This window comes from Tauraco erythrolophus, chromosome 10, assembly GCF_009769465.1.
Source record: "Tauraco erythrolophus isolate bTauEry1 chromosome 10, bTauEry1.pri, whole genome shotgun sequence".
NCBI classification, from domain to species: Eukaryota; Metazoa; Chordata; class Aves; order Musophagiformes; family Musophagidae; genus Tauraco; species Tauraco erythrolophus.
In genome coordinates, this window is record NC_141474.1 from 8,539,355 (window position 1) to 8,556,337 (window position 16,983).

At 55.2% G+C, this 16,983-nt stretch overlaps 1 protein-coding gene across 1 annotated transcript in view; it reads left to right on the forward strand.

The window, feature by feature from the left end:
- The first annotated feature begins 5,058 nt into the window (after positions 1 to 5,058).
- Positions 5,059 to 16,983, forward strand: part of NOS1AP (nitric oxide synthase 1 adaptor protein) — a 44,616-nt gene continuing 32,691 nt past the window's right edge. The window contains 3 exon segments of the mRNA XM_086617691.1: positions 5,059 to 5,163; positions 15,294 to 15,317; positions 15,319 to 15,366. Coding sequence (XP_086473817.1) covers positions 5,059 to 5,163; positions 15,294 to 15,317; positions 15,319 to 15,366 — 177 coding nt within the window.

Below are 16,983 nucleotides of genomic sequence, written 5' to 3' on the forward strand. Positions count from 1 at the left end.
GGAGAGCTTCCAAAAACCTGGTATAATTGCAAATTGATATGAAATTGTGGTGCAAAGAATCAAAATGCTTATGAAGGCAGAATCTGGGTTTTCAGGTGGTTCCAATAACAACCTGTCCACACCCCAGCGGATATCAAAGATAAGCCTGTGTTTTTAAAAACAGCTCTGAAATTGTTCCCAGTCCCACCTCTAAAATAAATAAATACATACACATGTGTGTGCCTGATGAGAATGAGCTCTGCCAGCTCATCAGAATAAAATGTCAGCAAATGCCAGCAAGTTCCTGACCTTAATTCTAGCAGATTTGCCTTCCTCCCCTCTCTGAAGTTTTTTCTTCCTTTCCAGCCCTTGCTATTTAGATGCTAATCACCAGGTTTTATTAGGTAGAAAAGGCAACTACACACCTTGCTTAGTTCTTCCCCCGGGACTGTGCAGGTGACTGGAGGGACAAGGTGAGTCCCTGCCCAAGCCTACCATGGGTTCAGAGGCAGCGAGCTGTGGGGTGCTCTGTGCCACCTGGGCATTGATGTCACATAAGGTGTGTGCTCTAGTGCACTCTTCAATTGCAGGACAGCGACCCTAAAGCATATGCTGCTATAGGATTTCATGGAAGGACATTAAAGCGAACTAGAGCACCAGACTATGAGCTGGATCCTACCTTTCCCATCTGAGCGCCTGCCTAAGAGGCAATTTGTTTTACAATTTATTGCTTAGAGCTGCAAAATCTGCCATCTGCTCTTTTCCTCTCATAGCTGCACTCAGCGATGTTTCTCGTTCTCACCCACATCCAGCACAATAAAAAAAAAAAGTATTTGCATCCCTGGCCAAAAGCCCTTTTCGTATCACTCCCTGGAGGAGGAGCCTGCTGAGCACCAGTGCAGCGTATTTTCCCCAAACCCACTGTGCTGCACCATCGCTGTGGGAGCAATGTGTGCCACGACGGCTGTGGAGTAATCAGCCACGGGTACATGGAATCACTGGCTCTGAGAGTGCTGGCAGCAGGTGGAGGGGGATGCTGGCTGCCAGGGAGGTGGTGTGTCTTGCCATGGCCTATCCTCCCACAGCAGCACGACACAACAGGTGCAGGGAAAGTTGCAGCTCTGCCACGCTGGCACGAACTGTGTTTGATGTACACAGCACTCTGCAAACACTATGTTCCCCCATGTCTTCCCCAGTCTAGATAAAGGACCACAGGTGGTGGCTGTGGATGTTGCAGTTACAAACACATCTTTCCACTGGCGATACTGCAGTATTTTCATAGTAGGGTTGTTCCTGGTTTTCTTTTTTTTTTTTTTTAGGGGCAAGACTAGACAACGCATGCTGATGTTTGCAGGCCAGACTATATTTATAAAACATTTGCACAATATCAGCTCTCTTCTAGTCCTGAAAAAAGCTTTGTGATGCTTTGAAAACCGCTATGGGCAAACCTAAAACACTTCTGGCCCGCTCTTTCAGGTCCCTTGCTTTTGGGTCCGTTGCTCAATGCAAACCAAAGCAGAAGTGTGCTGCGGGCAGGGGTGATGGTCAGCTCTCCCCGCTGCGCCCCATGGCACCCAGCAGCCGCTGTCGGGGGACGGAGCGGAGCCGCGGGGCTCTGCTGCTGGCCCTGTCTGGGGGGGGTCTTCACATCAGGCACACAGCGATGTGATTTTTTTTGCATAAGCATTGCATTAACGTCTTCTCGACTTCACGGGTTGAAAAAAGAAGCCTGTGAACGGCAGGTGGGGCGTGGGACCGGTTTCCCTGGGGTGCTGAGGCAGGACCCCCCGAAAGGCCCGGACTGCGGGGCAGGGGAGCTGGGGCACGGCCGGGGAAGCCGATCGCTTCTCTGGTCCGCTCTGGGCGTTCTGTGCTGCACTTCAGGGCCTTCCCAGGAGATGGCAGCCCAGCTTTAGAAATCTGCAACACGCCGGTGGCAGCGAGCGGCTGCAACGCGTGCCGGGCAAGACCCCCGGGTACCCGGGGAGGAGCGGGACCGACCCACATCCCCCGGCACGGCCGCAGCCGGCGGGGCTGCACCGCTGCTCCCCTCCTTCGTACCCCTTGGGGGCTGCCCGAAACTCCCTCGTTAATGGAAGGGTCTTTCAAAATATTCTTGCGGTTTGCTCAGGATCTCACGGGCCATGTCTCCCTGGCTTTGGTGAGGTCCCCTCCTGCTCGGGTGGCACCTGGGACCTTTGTCCCAAGCCGTTGTGCAAACGTGGGCGAGCTGCCACGTCCTCGCGCAGGGCGGAAACGGACGGGGCTGCAAAACCAAGCAAACCGGTTACACAACTTCAACGTGCGATTCCAGAGCTTCTAATTATTGATTTTGAAAGGGAGGAAACAGGTTCTAGACTTGCAGGACAAACACGAATGTGGCAGTTTAATCCTCTCCCTATTCTTCAGGGATTTCCTGTATCTTCTGGTTGTGGTGGTGGACTAAGCTCGACGGTCTGGGATCAAAAACCTGGGAAGGCTCTCTCAAGAAGAGGTGGTGGTTTGTCTGGCATAGCACAAGGACAGAGAGACTTGTTAATCACCTCTTTCTTTTTTTAGATGGAATAATATGAAATACCATGGGCATCCTAAACTCCCCACAGAGCCTGTGTGACTTTGTCTGAAGTGCTGCCTGATGCTGCAGGTAGCACCCAAATCACACTCAGGGGCAACAGGTGGTTGGGGGTTTGGGACAGACCAGTTGCAGGAAGAGCTGCTGCCTCTCCAAGCTGATGTTTCCATGCTGCAGCAGTACTGAGTGATTCATGAGTCTCACGAGCTGAGAGTCCAGAAGAAACTGCGGAGTGAGGCTCATGCCCAGTATTTTAAGAGCAGTCTCCAGGTTTGCCCGAGGCACTGCAGCAGTCAGTGGGAACAGCTGCCACAACTGCGGAAGAGGCTGGAGGAGCAGGCTAGGGACTGCCCAGGGCATCCACCGCCTGCCGGGGTCTGCGAGCAGCCCCAGTGCTGTCAGGCAAACCCAGTGGGACTGCCTGCGGGGAGTTGGCTTGCTGGCCAGGCTCTGAAAGCTTTGTATCAAACACCCGTGTCTGTGCCTGGGGGAAAACCTCCCCGAAGGCTCCGTTCACTGAAGAGATGCTCCCAAGCCTTCCCACATGGGAATTCAGTTCTTCACCAAATCCACAGGGCTTTGCTAGCTGTGGAAAGCCAGCAGTTGGCAAGACTGCGTGTTTTTAATCAAGCTCAGCACAGGAACAGGGCTCCAGAAAAGCTGTGGGATATCTGTCCCTGGGGATACTTGCAACTTGCCAAGGTACAGCCCTGAGCTGCTGCTCTCATCTCAAAGCTTCCCCTGCTTGGAGCAGGTGATGGACTAGAGACCTCCAGGGGACTTCTCCAGTGGCTGTACCATTCCCAGCGCATGGGACTTCAGTGCTGTCAGCTAAACCTTTGCTAGAAGTAAACAGAAACCTTCAGCAAGAATCCAGAACATCAAACACCATGGAGCAGATCCAAGTTCGAGACTGTCCCGCCACCAGTTTCTGACTGTCCCAGACTTAAGTGAGCTCAAGTGCCTCATGGGTGTTCAGTTCTCAGCACCCTTTTTGCCCAGGGGATCTCTGCCAGTGCTGCCACAGCTGCAACACACAGCACTGATCCTCTGTCCCTTTCCAAAATGAGGAGTAAAGGTTTTCAAGAGCCCAGGGCTTGCTGGTATCTTGCCTTCAGTGGGAAATCATCTCTTGATCCATGTGTCCAAGTGCTGGCAGCTCTGCATGATCCCTCCCCAAGCCCTGTGCAGGGAAGCTGTCAGCACAGGAGTTGTTCCCATGTACCTCTTATGGGTATGACAGCGCAGGGATTTCTCAGCTTGTCATGTAATTGTGCCCAGCCCGTTACCTGAGCCTCTGCGGCTGGGAATGGTGGAAAGCTCACCCCACTTTGGAAGGGAAACAGCAATTTTTTGGATGCGTCTGGCTTTGAACTCAAAGGAAGTTTCACCACATTGATTCAGTCTGAAAAATCAATGGCCCTGAACCAATTATGCTAAGGGAGGGGTCAGCAGCCAGCGCTGCTGTTTGCATTGCGGTCACTGAGAAACCTGGAGCACACAAGGGAAACGTGCTTTGGCATGTAGGACCCTGCCAGCAGAGGAAGGCAAGGGCTTTGGGAATTGTGGGTGTCCTGTGGAATGGGGGAGACACGTCTGCCCTGGGAAAGGCTTGTCCCAGGTGGTGTCTCTGGCATGTGTGAAGGCCAGTGTAAGCTCTTAGCTGTGCTGTGGTGAAATGAGCTTTGCAGGTGTCATGCAGTATCTGGGAGTGTTAAAACACAGAGGGATGGACCCCTGCCTGGGATAAGGGGTGCAACACCTGAGCTTGCAGTCAGAGCTGTGTGAGTGGGTCCCTGTGCACCTGGAAAACAACTCTGGGGTGCTTCCAGTGGGTAGGGAGTGCATTCACAGCTTTCAGGGCTTTTATAAAGTAAGGCACAGTGGGGTCAGGTGTGGTCATGGCTGGCCTTTCGTTAAGCACAAGATGGAGATTTTTCACCTCCAGCTCACTTGATTTCAATCACGTCTGGTGTTGATATAAGGATTTGGATACAGCGTTCGTTGGTTTGAGTGTCTGCAGCAGCCGGGGCTCCCCCACTGAGCGGGGATGCGTTTCTCGGGTCCCGCTCCCAGCCCGGGGAGGCGGCACGGCGCTCCCCCGCGGCTCAGCGCACTCCTGGCCTGAGCTGGGACCCCACAGCATTACAGCTTTTTTACATTACACTTGCAAGGCTTTTTAAAATTTTATTTTAATTTTTTTTTTTTTTAAAACTTTGGCGGGGCTGGGGTGCAGACCCGGCACCGCGCACTAGATGTCAGCGGTGCTTTCCCCAGCGCCCCTTTCGGGTCCTCATTTTTTAACGCTTCTCTGCCCCTCCCTCCCCTCGGGAAGAGGGGGGGTTGCGCACCCCTCACAGACCACCCCCCCCCCGCCCGCCCGCCCTTCCTCCGCGCTCCGCGGCGGCGCGTCCCCGCCCCGGGGCCGGCCGGCGGCGAGGGGCGGAGGTTCCGCGGCGGCGGCGCCGGGCGCGCTGCAGGGGCAGCCCGGCCGCCGCGGGGCCGCCATGCCCGCCAAGTCCAAGTACAACCTGGTGGACGACCGGCACGACCTCCGCATCCCCCTGCACAACGAGGACGCCTTCCAGCACGGCATCTGCTTCGAGGCCAAGGTGGGCAGCGGGCGCGGAGGGGGTCTGCGGGGGTCCCTGCGCAGCGCTCGCATCCCGACCGACCCCGGCATTCCCTGGTTTCCAGCTCCCTTTTCGCATAGCCTTGGGTTTTCGAGCCTTCCCCGTTGCCTGCTGTCCCCCAAAGTCAGGTGCAAGGAGTTCGGGGAGGCTTCCAGCCGTCCCGTAAGGATGTCGAAGCGGTGGGATGGGTCAAGCTGGAGCGAAGTCACCTTCTGCTTCACCCCAGCGTCCCTCCCTGGCCCTGCATCTCTCCTTGGCTCTGCGTGGTGTTACCTGGGGATGTTGACCCCGGAGAACTGGGGCCTGTGTGCATCTTCCCAGGCAGGAGAGGAGGGTTTGGGCCATGTGCTGTGTGTCCAGTGCTGTGGGCAACGCTGGAGTACTGGTGTGATGGGGGACGGCTGGTGTCTGCGGGGTGCCTCGTGCCCAGTGCTCCTCTAATGGGATAAACTCATGGTGGGAGCAGGGGAAGGAGCTGCGTGCCGTTTGCGGTGCAGTGCAAGAGGTCAGGGCCACCCGCCCAAAATAAAAGCTTGCTATTTCTCCTTGCATACATAAACTATTCTTGCTAGTGCGTTTGGCAGGAATCACTCTTTTTTTCTTCTTTTTTTTTCTGTTGGGACCTCTCAGTCTTTTACTCCACTTAGGCTGCAGCTTCTCACAGGCTGAGGGCTTGCGATCTCGCAGCAGGCTGGGAAGAAGCCCAGCTACCCATCTGTGTTGCCCAGCCCGGAGCAGGTAGCGTTGGCTGGCAGCACGCCGGGAAGTAGCTGGCCATGGAATTCGAAAAGGAGAAACATAAATCGTGCCCCCTTTGCTCTTCCTGGGGATACAGTTATCACACTGACCAGATACTTGAGTGAGATTGCCTTGGAAAAAAACCCAGTGTAAAACAGTTTTGAGTGGCAGGGAGGCAGATGTCTGTCATACGCCGTTGTCCTTGGAGCACGTGTGCTGACAGGGGAAAAAAAATCACAGATTTGGCATCTAATCGTGTTAAGTGCCGAGCAGGCGAGGTCGCAGCCCCTTGGAGGGTGTCAAAGTGTTATTTTTCCCCTTTTCTCAGGACTGGGAGGGTTCCTCTGCAGAGGCCATCACCTGCCCGACAGCAGGCACCGTGCTGCAGAGAGCAAAATAGCAGAGGAGTTGTTTACGGAGCAAACTTAAAACCTGCTTTGCAACTGTTTCCTGGGAAAGACCGTTCAAATTCAGCTTTGCAACCTTTTGCTCCTGAATTATTGGAGCCCATTGCTGTTTCACAGCCAGCACCCGCTCACCCCACACCTACAGGGAGGCTGCAAACATCTCCCTTTCTAAATCCTCTGTGCCCAGGTGCAAGTGGGGCTGCCTCTTCCATGCTGGGTTTGGGTGGCCCAGCTTGAGGAGGGAGTAGTGGGATAGAGCTTTGGTTGCCCCTCGGTCTGCTCATGGCTCATCTCTTTTCCCTGCTGCTGGTCTGGCTGCATTAACGGGGTGGTGCATATTAGTCTTTGTTAGCTCCTCTTTCTCTTATTTGGTATCCTGTGGCACGCGTTAGTGCCAAGCACAATCCATACGAAACTCAGCTTCCGAATTTGTGGGTTTCTCCGGCAGCTCCTGATGCCAGATGCAGAATGCAGATGGCTTAGGCAATTACTCCATCCTTTTATTAGATTGCTGTAGATTAATTAAATGCTTACAATTCTCTAGTTCCTTTTATCCCTGAGAATCCTGAGTACTTAAACCTGCGCGACTCTTGTTTCACCCAGACACCCAGCACGAGTCACAAAAATGAGGAACTCTGATTTAAAGTGGAACTTTGGGGGAAGATTAAAGAAAAAAACACTCATCTGGGGCGCAGGGACTTGCGTGCCTGTCTCCTAAAAGCCTCCTGGGATTGCTGATAGTGCGGGCTGTGGGGATCCTGGTGTTACAGCCCTCAGCAGCCGGATCAGCGGTCTTCGCTCTGGCAGCCTGGGATTCCTGACGAGCTTGCTTGGGGCTCACGGCAGGGGGGTAGCATGGGCCTGAGTCGGTATGCACTGGATTGTCAGTTTAATTTTTATTTTTACACTCAGACCTACGCTGTCTGCTGCTGTCTTTAAATGGCACGTGTAGCGGATGTAACGCGTGTTTTGATTCATCGGTAGCTGCTGGCATCCGTGCTGTTGTCCCCTTGCCTCTCCCCAACGACCCCCAGGGTGAGTGGCCACGGGCAGTCAGGATTTGGAGGAAGCGGAGGAAGCGGTGCCGTCACATGCAATGCCACCAGGAGACGAGTCGCTCGTCCCCGCCGAAGCTACTTGCAGCCGTATGCTCTGGCACAGGGACACCAAGTCTGAGCAAAGTGTCCTCTAAGGATTATGTTAATCCATTTTCTGGAAATAAATCCAATAGTTGGAAAAATCCCACTCTGTCTTCTTAGGAATAGTAATACGTTTCACACTTTTGGATCTGTTTTCATTGGCCTCCGCTCTTGGCATCAAACCCATCTGTGTCCCTGAGGCTTCTCGGCCAGGCTGCTGGGAATTGGAGGAGCTAGCTCTGAGGGAAGGCAGGATGTTCACTTTTTTTCTGCTTCTTGTGGTCCAAATTGTTGAATAAAATCAAAAGCCAGGCCTCTTGAGTGAGCTGGAGTGTTCGGAGGAAGGAGCTGGGAGCTGCAGCGTGGCACAGGGGAGAGGGCATAAATTCCCACTTGTGCAATGGTTTCCTGGTTAAATAAGTGGGTACGTAGAAAGCAAAGATTCCTTCTGTCCTCCTCCACGTTTCCGCCAGCACAGCTCTTCCAGTTGGGGCGAGGCGGAGGGGGATGCAAGCTTACTCCTTATCTCCCCAAAGCCTTGGTGCTGTGGGACAGAACCCAAGGGCCGGCTTGTGCAACACCAGCAATTCTCTGCATTCAGAAATCGTGACTCAGGCTACTCCAACGCCTCCAGAGATCAGCGTGTAGAGGAAATTAAAAGGGTGGTGGAGCCTGTCGTTGGGCTGCTGGACCCCCTGTCCGTTCGAGTGCAGGGGTGCTGGGGGCTGCTGATCCGCACAGGGCAGCGCTTGCTGGCCCCTGTTGTTAGAACTGCTCTTGGGATCTTGCTGGGCTGGGCTCTCCCTGGAAGCAGCAAGAGATCCCACCTGACCTGGAGATCTTGTGGTTCAGAGCGATGTCCCACTTACCAAATACTCGTTATTTGGAAAAAGCTCTTAATTCTTCAGTCCTGAGACTGCCATAATGTATGTGGTTCCCAACGAAGGGGGGAGATGGGTGCAAGGACCCTCTCTGCTGCTCCCCAGTCTGCAGGCGAGGGGGGAAGGGGCTATCCAGGCAAGCTTTGGTCCTCGGGCAAACCCACTGCCCGCAGTCCAGGACTCGGGCTGGGACAGGACCTGTGCTGATACCCAGCTTTCCTGATCTCAGACCTGTTGGCAGATAAATGCAGGACTGGAGGTTTGGGAGGATTGCTGCTGTTCTGGGCATCAGGCAGGTTTTTTGGGTCCGGGTGGTGGGTTGTTGGGTTTCCCCCCGCCCATTAAGGAATCTTGGCAACCAGGCATTTTCTCTCATGTTTGTCAGTACTTTTCTCTGCTTTTGTGCGTGGGAAACTGAAGTTGAACGGAGCATCTGCTACCGTCTATGTTTGGAGATGGGACACGAAGGAGACTTTAGCCTGATCCAGTATGTTCCTTCCTCTGACCCCCTCCAGCTCACCTGCTGCTGTCTTCTGGAGGCTGCAAGCTCTGGCAGTGCCTGCCGGTTGCTGCAAAAATAATCGCTTTATCAGGAAAGGGATTATAGCCCCAGGTGAAAATGAAGCAACAAATGCATGTGTATTTCCACTCTTGTGTGTATTTTTGTGTATGTAGGGGCCATACATAAAAGCATTTGAAGTGAGTTGAGTTGCAGACAGCTCCGATCGGGGTCTCCAGTTCCTCTCCTCTACTTCAGGCACCCTTCCCAGCGAGGCTCCCTTTCCTGGAGGGCTAGGAAGCCAGAGACAGGTTGTGTGAAGCTCTGCACCTCTTTAGCTGCCTAGGAGAGACTTGGCAGCTTTATCTGGGGGCTGTTTGTGCTGGCAGCCCTGGAGCACCATGTGCTCTGTCAAGGCTGCTCAGCCCAGAGCAGAGCTGCAGTGTGATTTAGCTTGGGATTGCTTGCTCGAGGCTATAAATAACCTTCCAAGTGCCACAAAAGTTCTCGTCTGAAACAGTGGCATTTTTCTGCCATACTTGTTAAGTCAATTCACAGGTTGCTTAGTGAAGCTCTTAACAAAAAAAAAAAACCAACCACAAAACTCCACCAGGGTTTGGCAAAACTGCATGTGTCAAGACTGTGGGTGCCGGCCAGGCAGCATGTGGGCTTGGCAGATGCCAGAAGGTCCCGAGGAAGAAGCGATGGAGGTGGGATGCTCCTAGCCCTGCTTTCTGGCCACTGAAGTGCTCCGCTCTTGTGCATCCCGAACATGAGCGCCTGTTAAAGCTGTAGCTGGATGTAGGTGCAGGTGCTCAACCCCGGCGCAGGGGTGACTGTGGGTGACATGACTGGGTAGGGTATGGAAATGGGGGCGAGTGGACAGCCCTGGTTCATTGGCATGGAAAAACTTCAGCTCTCCTGCTGCACCCCCTCACTCTGTATCCTGATATCCCTGCTGCAGGGCCATGTCATGCTGCAAAGGTGTCTTCCCTAATTGCACCATCCCCGTTTTGGCCGGTGAGAGGGGAGGGTGGGTGAGATGCCCAAATCTGGTGGGCACTGGGGTCTTGTCTTGGGACTCCCAGAGCTCTATGTCTCTGGCACTGAAGCCCCTGCACAGCTCACAGACAGTGCACATGTTTCTGGGATCAGCAGGCACATAAACACTCAAAACCTTAGGGCACCAGCTTGACCAGTGCTGCCTGGAAGGAGGTGGTCCTACGTTGGTGCCCACTGTCTGCTCGTGTAGCTCTGGACAGGTCCAACATGCTATGATAAGCTACCTGGCTCCCAGGGCTGGATGCACCCCAGTGTCCCCAGGGTGTGGAGCCTGGTTGAGGGAGGTTCAGGCAGGGCTGGAGCCTCCCAGCTCAGCAGGGAGCCCACTGCACCCGCTTGCCGGGCTTGGGCTGGAAAGCCAAGGCCTTTTTCCACTGGTGTCAGCCAGCATCCCACCTTTTCCATCCCTTTTGGCCTCTGAGCCCGCCTCACCGCAGTCTGAGTAAACTTCCCCCCTTTCCTTCCTTCCGTGCCTACCCAGCCGCGGGGCTCCCCAGGGGGAGGCTGCGTGAGAGGGTGGGAGCAGTGGCACAGCACGAGTCCAGGGAGCTGGGTTTCTCCTTGCTTTCCCTGTCCATGGCAGCCCTGGGAGCAGCCCTTATCAGCCAGGCTGCGGAGAGGCTGGGTGTTTCCCCGGGCACTGGGGAAATAGAGATTTCAAATCTCCGAATGCCTGTCTGCGGACTGTTTCCTGGGCACTTTGGCCCTCTCTTCGTGGCACAGCCGTGTGTCACGGCACCAAGTCCCCATACGTGGCGTGGTCTTACGCTGCCCTGGACTCCTCAGAAATCTTGCGAGCCTCGTGCCCCATATCCGATGGCTCCCACCCCACTGCCGGTACCTCCGGTAACCCCTCCCCAGGCTGGGTGCAGGGTGCTCTGCTCGGACAAGGCTCTCCTGGCCCCATGGATGGCTGCCCAGCCCACGGGATGATGCCCCAGCAGCCTGGGGCTGGTTCCAGCGTGTCTCCTGTGCTCGCGCTGCCATGCTGCCTGCCTGCAGCTCTTCTGCAGAAGCAGTGGCTCTCCATCCATGGCAAGCTCTGACTCAGGGTGGCTTTGGAAGCTGAAAACTCGGCACCTGGCCCATCTAGCCTGCCCTGTAACTTGGGTATGATTCAGCCCTGACCTTTAGTGCCATGTCAGGCTGGCAAAGCAGCAGCGTGCTTCCCTCGGGAAGGCGGCAGCTCCTCTCTGGGAAGGCTTTCGCTGCCCACTACCCACGAGGGATCTCATCCACCCTCCTTGGGAGGTGTCCCCCTGTCAGGGATGCGATCAACCTTCAGTTTTCCAAAATAACAGCCACCTGCTGTCACAGAAAAAGCACCTTCTCAGGAAAATTTGTTTCTGCCAGAGCAGAAAGCGAGCAATATTCAACAACCACAAGGAAAAAGGAGAAACTAAGAGACTTGTGCAAACATTGCTTTGGCAAAATACTCTCCTTTGTTTTCTTGTTGGTTTTTTTTTCCTCTGGCCTGGGGAGCACTGGTATTTCCCTGAACTGGACAGGTCTTTTGTAAGTGATGGGTGGAGAGTGCACGGTGGGGGCTGTGGCTGAGGGTCCCTTCCAGCCATGTCTGGGACAGACAGGGGACCTTGTTTGCACAGGAGGGGGTCAGCAAGCTCCCCTCGGGTGCCAAGAAACCCCACGGGTGACGGCCACCAAGACTGTGCCATGGCAGGGAGAGGGACTGCCCTTTCCAGGTGCCCGGGAAGGACCGATGGAAGACCGGGTCCCACACACGGGGGTGAGGAGCAGCAGGGTGCACGGGGCACTGAAAGCACCCTGCAGAATAGGTGCTTTGTGCCTGCCCGCCTGTGCCGCTGGGCCACGCAGCCCCGAGCGGCTCTGGCCGTTTGCGGCGCGGGGGCTGCCTTTGTGGGGCTGCCAGGGAGCCTCGTTACAGGAGGGACCCCCTCCGCTGCCCATTCACTGCCGCTCCAAGCGGGTGGCCTTTCTTCTCCTAATTGGGCCGGGGAGGAGGGGGCTGCCTGGGAGTGCTGTCCCCATCGAGCCAGCTGTGCCCTCGGCCTCAGAGCGCGGGGATCGGTGACCCCCTAATCCCTCCGGGCTCTTGGGTGCAGGTCGTGGAGCTCCACCTCTGCCCCCCATCCACTAGCAGAGCAGTGGGGCTGCGGATCTGGAGGCGATTATTTGGGAAAGCTGTGTCCTGCGTATGTGCATATGGTTTCCTCCTCCTCCTCCTCGGTTCCCGGGGGCTTGGGGAGGGTGGGTTCTTTCATGGGTTTATTTTCTTTGTCAGCTCTCTTTCACACAGCTTTATTTTCCTTCCTTTTGTCTCAGGCGCCTTCCTTTCTGCTCCCCGGGCTCAGCCCCGGCCCCGCTGCCTCCCTTTCCCGCAGGGCTGACCTGCTGGCAGGGATGCTGGCACGGATGCTGATCCAAGCCCTGGGAGCCAGAACATCAACCCCTGGGGGGACGGGGACCACCACCGTGCCTGACACCTCGCTTGGGGCATGCAGATTTTAAAGGAACGCTAAAGCTCATGTTTGGGGTCCGGGAGCCCCTTCGCTCAGAGGTCCCTGGGGCTCCTCCTCTGGGAGGAGGTAGCTGGGTCTCAGCATTGGGGTGGGATGAGTGGGCAGTCCTGCACCCATGAGGCTTATGGTGCTTTGCTGATCCTCGCCTCTGCCTCGCCTGCTTTGTCCCCACACCTCTTCCCAAAATGGAAGTCGATCCTGTGAGTAGGAGGGCTGGAGGAGAGCGAAGCAGAGCAGGAGCAGCCCTCGGTGCACCTGTCACCTGCAAATCGCTAGTAAATATGGGTGGTTTCTCTGCCCATGCCCACTCCTTGCCTGGGAAACAGTATTTTAACTGAAAGGCCAATCTCCAAGTCCACATTTTTGGGAGGATGCTCATCACATTGTGAAGGATTACTCCTCTGCGGTGCAATTCCCATGTGCAATTTCTGCCCTGAAGGCAAAAATAATCTGGGGAGACTTTGTCCATCTGTTCAGTTTTGTGAAACGTGCAAAAAATACCTGCCGCCGGAGCGGAGGGAGAGGTGGGTGTTTTCGCAGCTGTGAGCAGAGTGATCGTGTGAAGTGAGCCCACGCTGGGGCTGGGGGTGCTGTGGGCTCTGGTGGAGCCATGCTCCTGGCTGTGGAATGCAGCAGGATGCTCCGGAACCCAGGTTTGGGAGCAAAGGTGAATCCTGCATGGTTTGTGACGTGAGCTGTTTGGTTCGCATGCTCACAAGCATGGGCTGGAGGGGAATAGATGGATAAAGGAGTGTATATAGGACAGCATCAAGACATTTCTTGCTGCTGGTGCTGTTTTCCAGGAGGACCATCCAAGGAGGTCCAAGGTGGTGTCTGGTTTCTGCTCCATCACTAGCTCATGGGGTGACCCAGCCCTGCCGGGCTCGTACGTGCAATGACAACATGACTGAGTACTGCTGCGGCCGAGGTTGTGGTTGTCAGCCAGGAGGCTGGCATTGCTCAAATTCATGTGGCTGTGGAGCCAGCGGTGGATGGGCCACGTCCTGCCTAGCTGATAGCTGTCACTGTCCTCGCACGTGGCTGTGCTCTGCACTCGCCCGCACCAGGGAAGCGATCGCTCCTCCAGCAGTGGTGAACTCGTGCCGTTGGGAAAAGCTGGAAGAAGATAGATATCTTCTGGCTGTCCCTTTTGCTGGCAAAAGTCTGTCCTTCTCGTAATTCAAGCTAAGAAATCTTCCTCACAGGCAAGTGGAAAGCAGTGCCAGGTCGTCCGTGGCAGACAAGTGACATGGGGAGGCTCAGAAGGAGAGCTGCTGTGCAGCTGAGACATTCTCCTGGCAGGGGAATACAGGCAAAGGTTTCTTCCTTACGTGCTGCACAGTGACCATGTGCCCAAGGCTCTGGCTGCCTCAGCCCTCCTCCTCTTCTTCGACTTCTTACTGATGGTTTCCAGACTTTACGTAAGAAAAGCGAATCGATTGATGTCAAAGACATCTCTCTTAATATGGCCTGAACCTTCGAAGGGGTGGGAAGGTTCCGTTTTGGGGATGCAACAGTGCAGGGTGAATGGCTGGACTCGATGATCTTGAAGGTCTCTTCCAACCAGATGATTCTATGATTCTAAGACTTGCGCTTTTGCAGTCGGGCATTGAGCGGTTGGGTCTGGGCAGTTAATGCCGCCTTTGCCAGCGCCGTGGGCTTTAATTCCCGGTTACGTAAAGCTGCCCTGCGCTGCGGCAGCCTGCTCAGCGTGTGACAGAGGCGCCAGCTGTTTGGGGTTTATTTTTATATCCTCTTTCTTTGTGTCCACTCGCAGCACTGACTGCCCGGTGTCAGTCGCTGGACACTCAACTCCGCCTGCACCCAGGGCAGGAGCTGCGTGGTTGGGGGTGGCCTCGCTGAGCCCCTGGGCTTGTTGAATTCGGGGTGCAGAGGGTTAGCAAGGAGGGCTCCCTGGGACAGCGTGCACACATGAAACTGAGGGCATTCACACAGCCCCCACGCTGTGCCCGCGATAGAGGTGGCAGCAGCGTCCCGGTGGAGAGGAGCCGGGAGCCCCGCAGCGATGCCAGGTGACCCCTGGCACATGTGTGGGCATTTAAGGGCCCGTCTCAGCACTGGCGCTTGAAACCAGTGACTTGAGTTTTCATGGTGTCAGCAAAGGTCCCAGCCATATTCACGGGAACGCAGAGCCTGCCAGGGTTAGTGCCTGCGCTGCGCTGCCGAGGGTTACGTCAGCGCTCGTGTCGAGATGAAGCGTGGGAGCACAGGGGGCTAGTAAATAGCCTCAAAACGCTTTTCTTTTAACTACATGTTTTTCACGCTCCACATTGACTCTTCGTCGCTTGTCTGTTTTCTGATCCTTCTTCTGAATCTGCCCTCTTCCATTTTGTTTTTAAAAAGGTTTTTGTTCGGCATCTCTCCGTGCTGGGTCGCTGCGGTGGTGCCTTTGGTCCCCTCTGAATAGCAAAGCGGCTCCTTTATTCTGCAGGCTTGGCCCGGAGGCTCTGCAACGCTGCAAAAACAGCCAAGGGCTTGGCAGGGCTGTAATTAAGCAGTGAAGGGCCTGTCACAGGACAGGTTGCCCCAGCTATTTTAGGGATATTCTGATATCCAGGTCTATAATAAATGACTCAGTGCTGCCAGGGGGACGTTGGCTTGTACCCACGTACTTTGGTCACACAGATGAACAAGTCCTGCTGGCCTGATTGCTGAAGCAGTTTTATTGTTAGAATAGGGGTTGTTGAACCCTCAAATCGCGGTGGGATGCACACAATGCTTCAAGCACAGCGGGCGAAACACCTCCTGTTCCCCAGAAATGACCCTGGGTTCCCTCCAGGGATGCCATCGAGGCCACGGTGGGACCGTGAGGTCTCCAGTGCTGCAGAAACTCAACTAATAGGCTCTTTCTTTCCCTCCAGTACATCGGGAGCCTGGATGTGCCAACGGCCAAACAGCCGGGTGGAGATCGTGACGGCCATGCGGCGGATCAGGGTGAGTGTGACGAGGATGCTCCTTCCCCTTTGGTGGTGGGGGCACGGCTCCTCCGTCTCTGCTGACAGCCTCGTCTCGCTTAAGTCCCATCCTCCAGGTTGTTCATAACTGTACTTTTCACCATTGCTCTCTCCGTGGAGGTCTCCATGCAAGTCTCCGTGCAATCCCGGCTCGGTGCCCAGAAACTTGTGACTGTGCCACACCGTCACGTTTGGCACGTCTCCAGTGCTGGCTGTCCCCCGTGGTACCCGGGCATCCTACGTGCTCCTCAGCAGCCGGGCAGTAGCTGGGCTGTCTCCATGCTCACGTCCCGTGCAGGAGCATGTGCTCGAGACACGGGCATGGAGTGATGGGTGGATGCGGGGTGTGGGGCTGCTGGTGCCAGACGGAAACTGTAGCACATCTGTGATTTGGCGGATTTCCTTGTGTGCTGGTCCCAATTCAAAGGCAACAGCAAACTACTTGTGGAAGAAGTCCATTTGCTTTTTACTGTTTGCAGAAGCACTTCAGCCGCATGAAGGTTTGAACCCTGCCTGGATATGCAGGCAGGTTAGTGCCCCATAAATGGCAACGTGCAAATTAAAGTGCTGAGTAACGAGCTCTGGGGCCGGCCAGCAGCGAGCTTGTTTAGCAGCAAGTAGGTCAGGGGATGTCAGCTGGCAATGAAGTCATCTGGCTTCCCAAAATACTTACCGGCAGGATACGGGGCGCTCTTGCCGTGTAATGTTTGGCTGATAGCCAGGAGAGGAGCTTTTCCTCTGCACCCTGACCCTCTGCGGCCGGACGGTGTTCAAGGGGGGCTGGGAGGTGAGCAGACCCCACACCCCATGAGCTCACTGCCCCCAGGCCCAAAATAACGGGAGCCCAACTGCTGTCCCACGCACAAGACAGCCCTTTGGGCCGTGGTTGGACCTCAGCCTGACGTTTGGTGGTGTGGGCGCAGGTAGTTTGGTCTGCTCCATGAGTCACAGCAAGGGGCCTGCCCTGTCTTCCAGGGATGGAAATAACACTCTGAGATGGAAGGAGCTGAGGATGCTCTCAGGGATGTTGAGTGATGGATGAGGTGTCTTTCTGGTGGACCCGTGGCGTCCTGCAAGCGCTGGACCTGCTCATGTGGCTGAGCAGTCCTGACAGGGCTCGACTGTCGCCCTGCTCCTGTCTCAGCCCCTCCTGCAGGCTCTTGCTGTAATCTCATTTTCTCTCTTCTCATTGCCAGAGAAGTATCATATCCCAAGGAGAGGAGTGTCATATCCCAAAGACACAAATTGTGAGGCTCTTCTGATTCAAACTTTCAGCGTGTGAATAGTTTGTGGGCTTTTCTCAGCGTCTTTCCCACCCGCTGCCCCGTCCTCTCGGTGGTGGTTAATGTCATGGCCAGTGCACAAGCTGGGAAGTTCTTTATGGCATTAGATTTGCCCTTGGTTCCAAACGAGGTGTGAGACAGAACAACTGTGATGCTGTCACGAGCTTTCATAAACAGCTCTTTCCTCTGCTGCCTTTCGAGATAAGACTTTTGAAAGATGGCAGCTCTGGCCCCGCAATCACACAACTCCACATCAGTATGGAAAGATTGACACAACTTTGAGGGCTTAAATAAACCCTAGGGAAGAAAAAAAA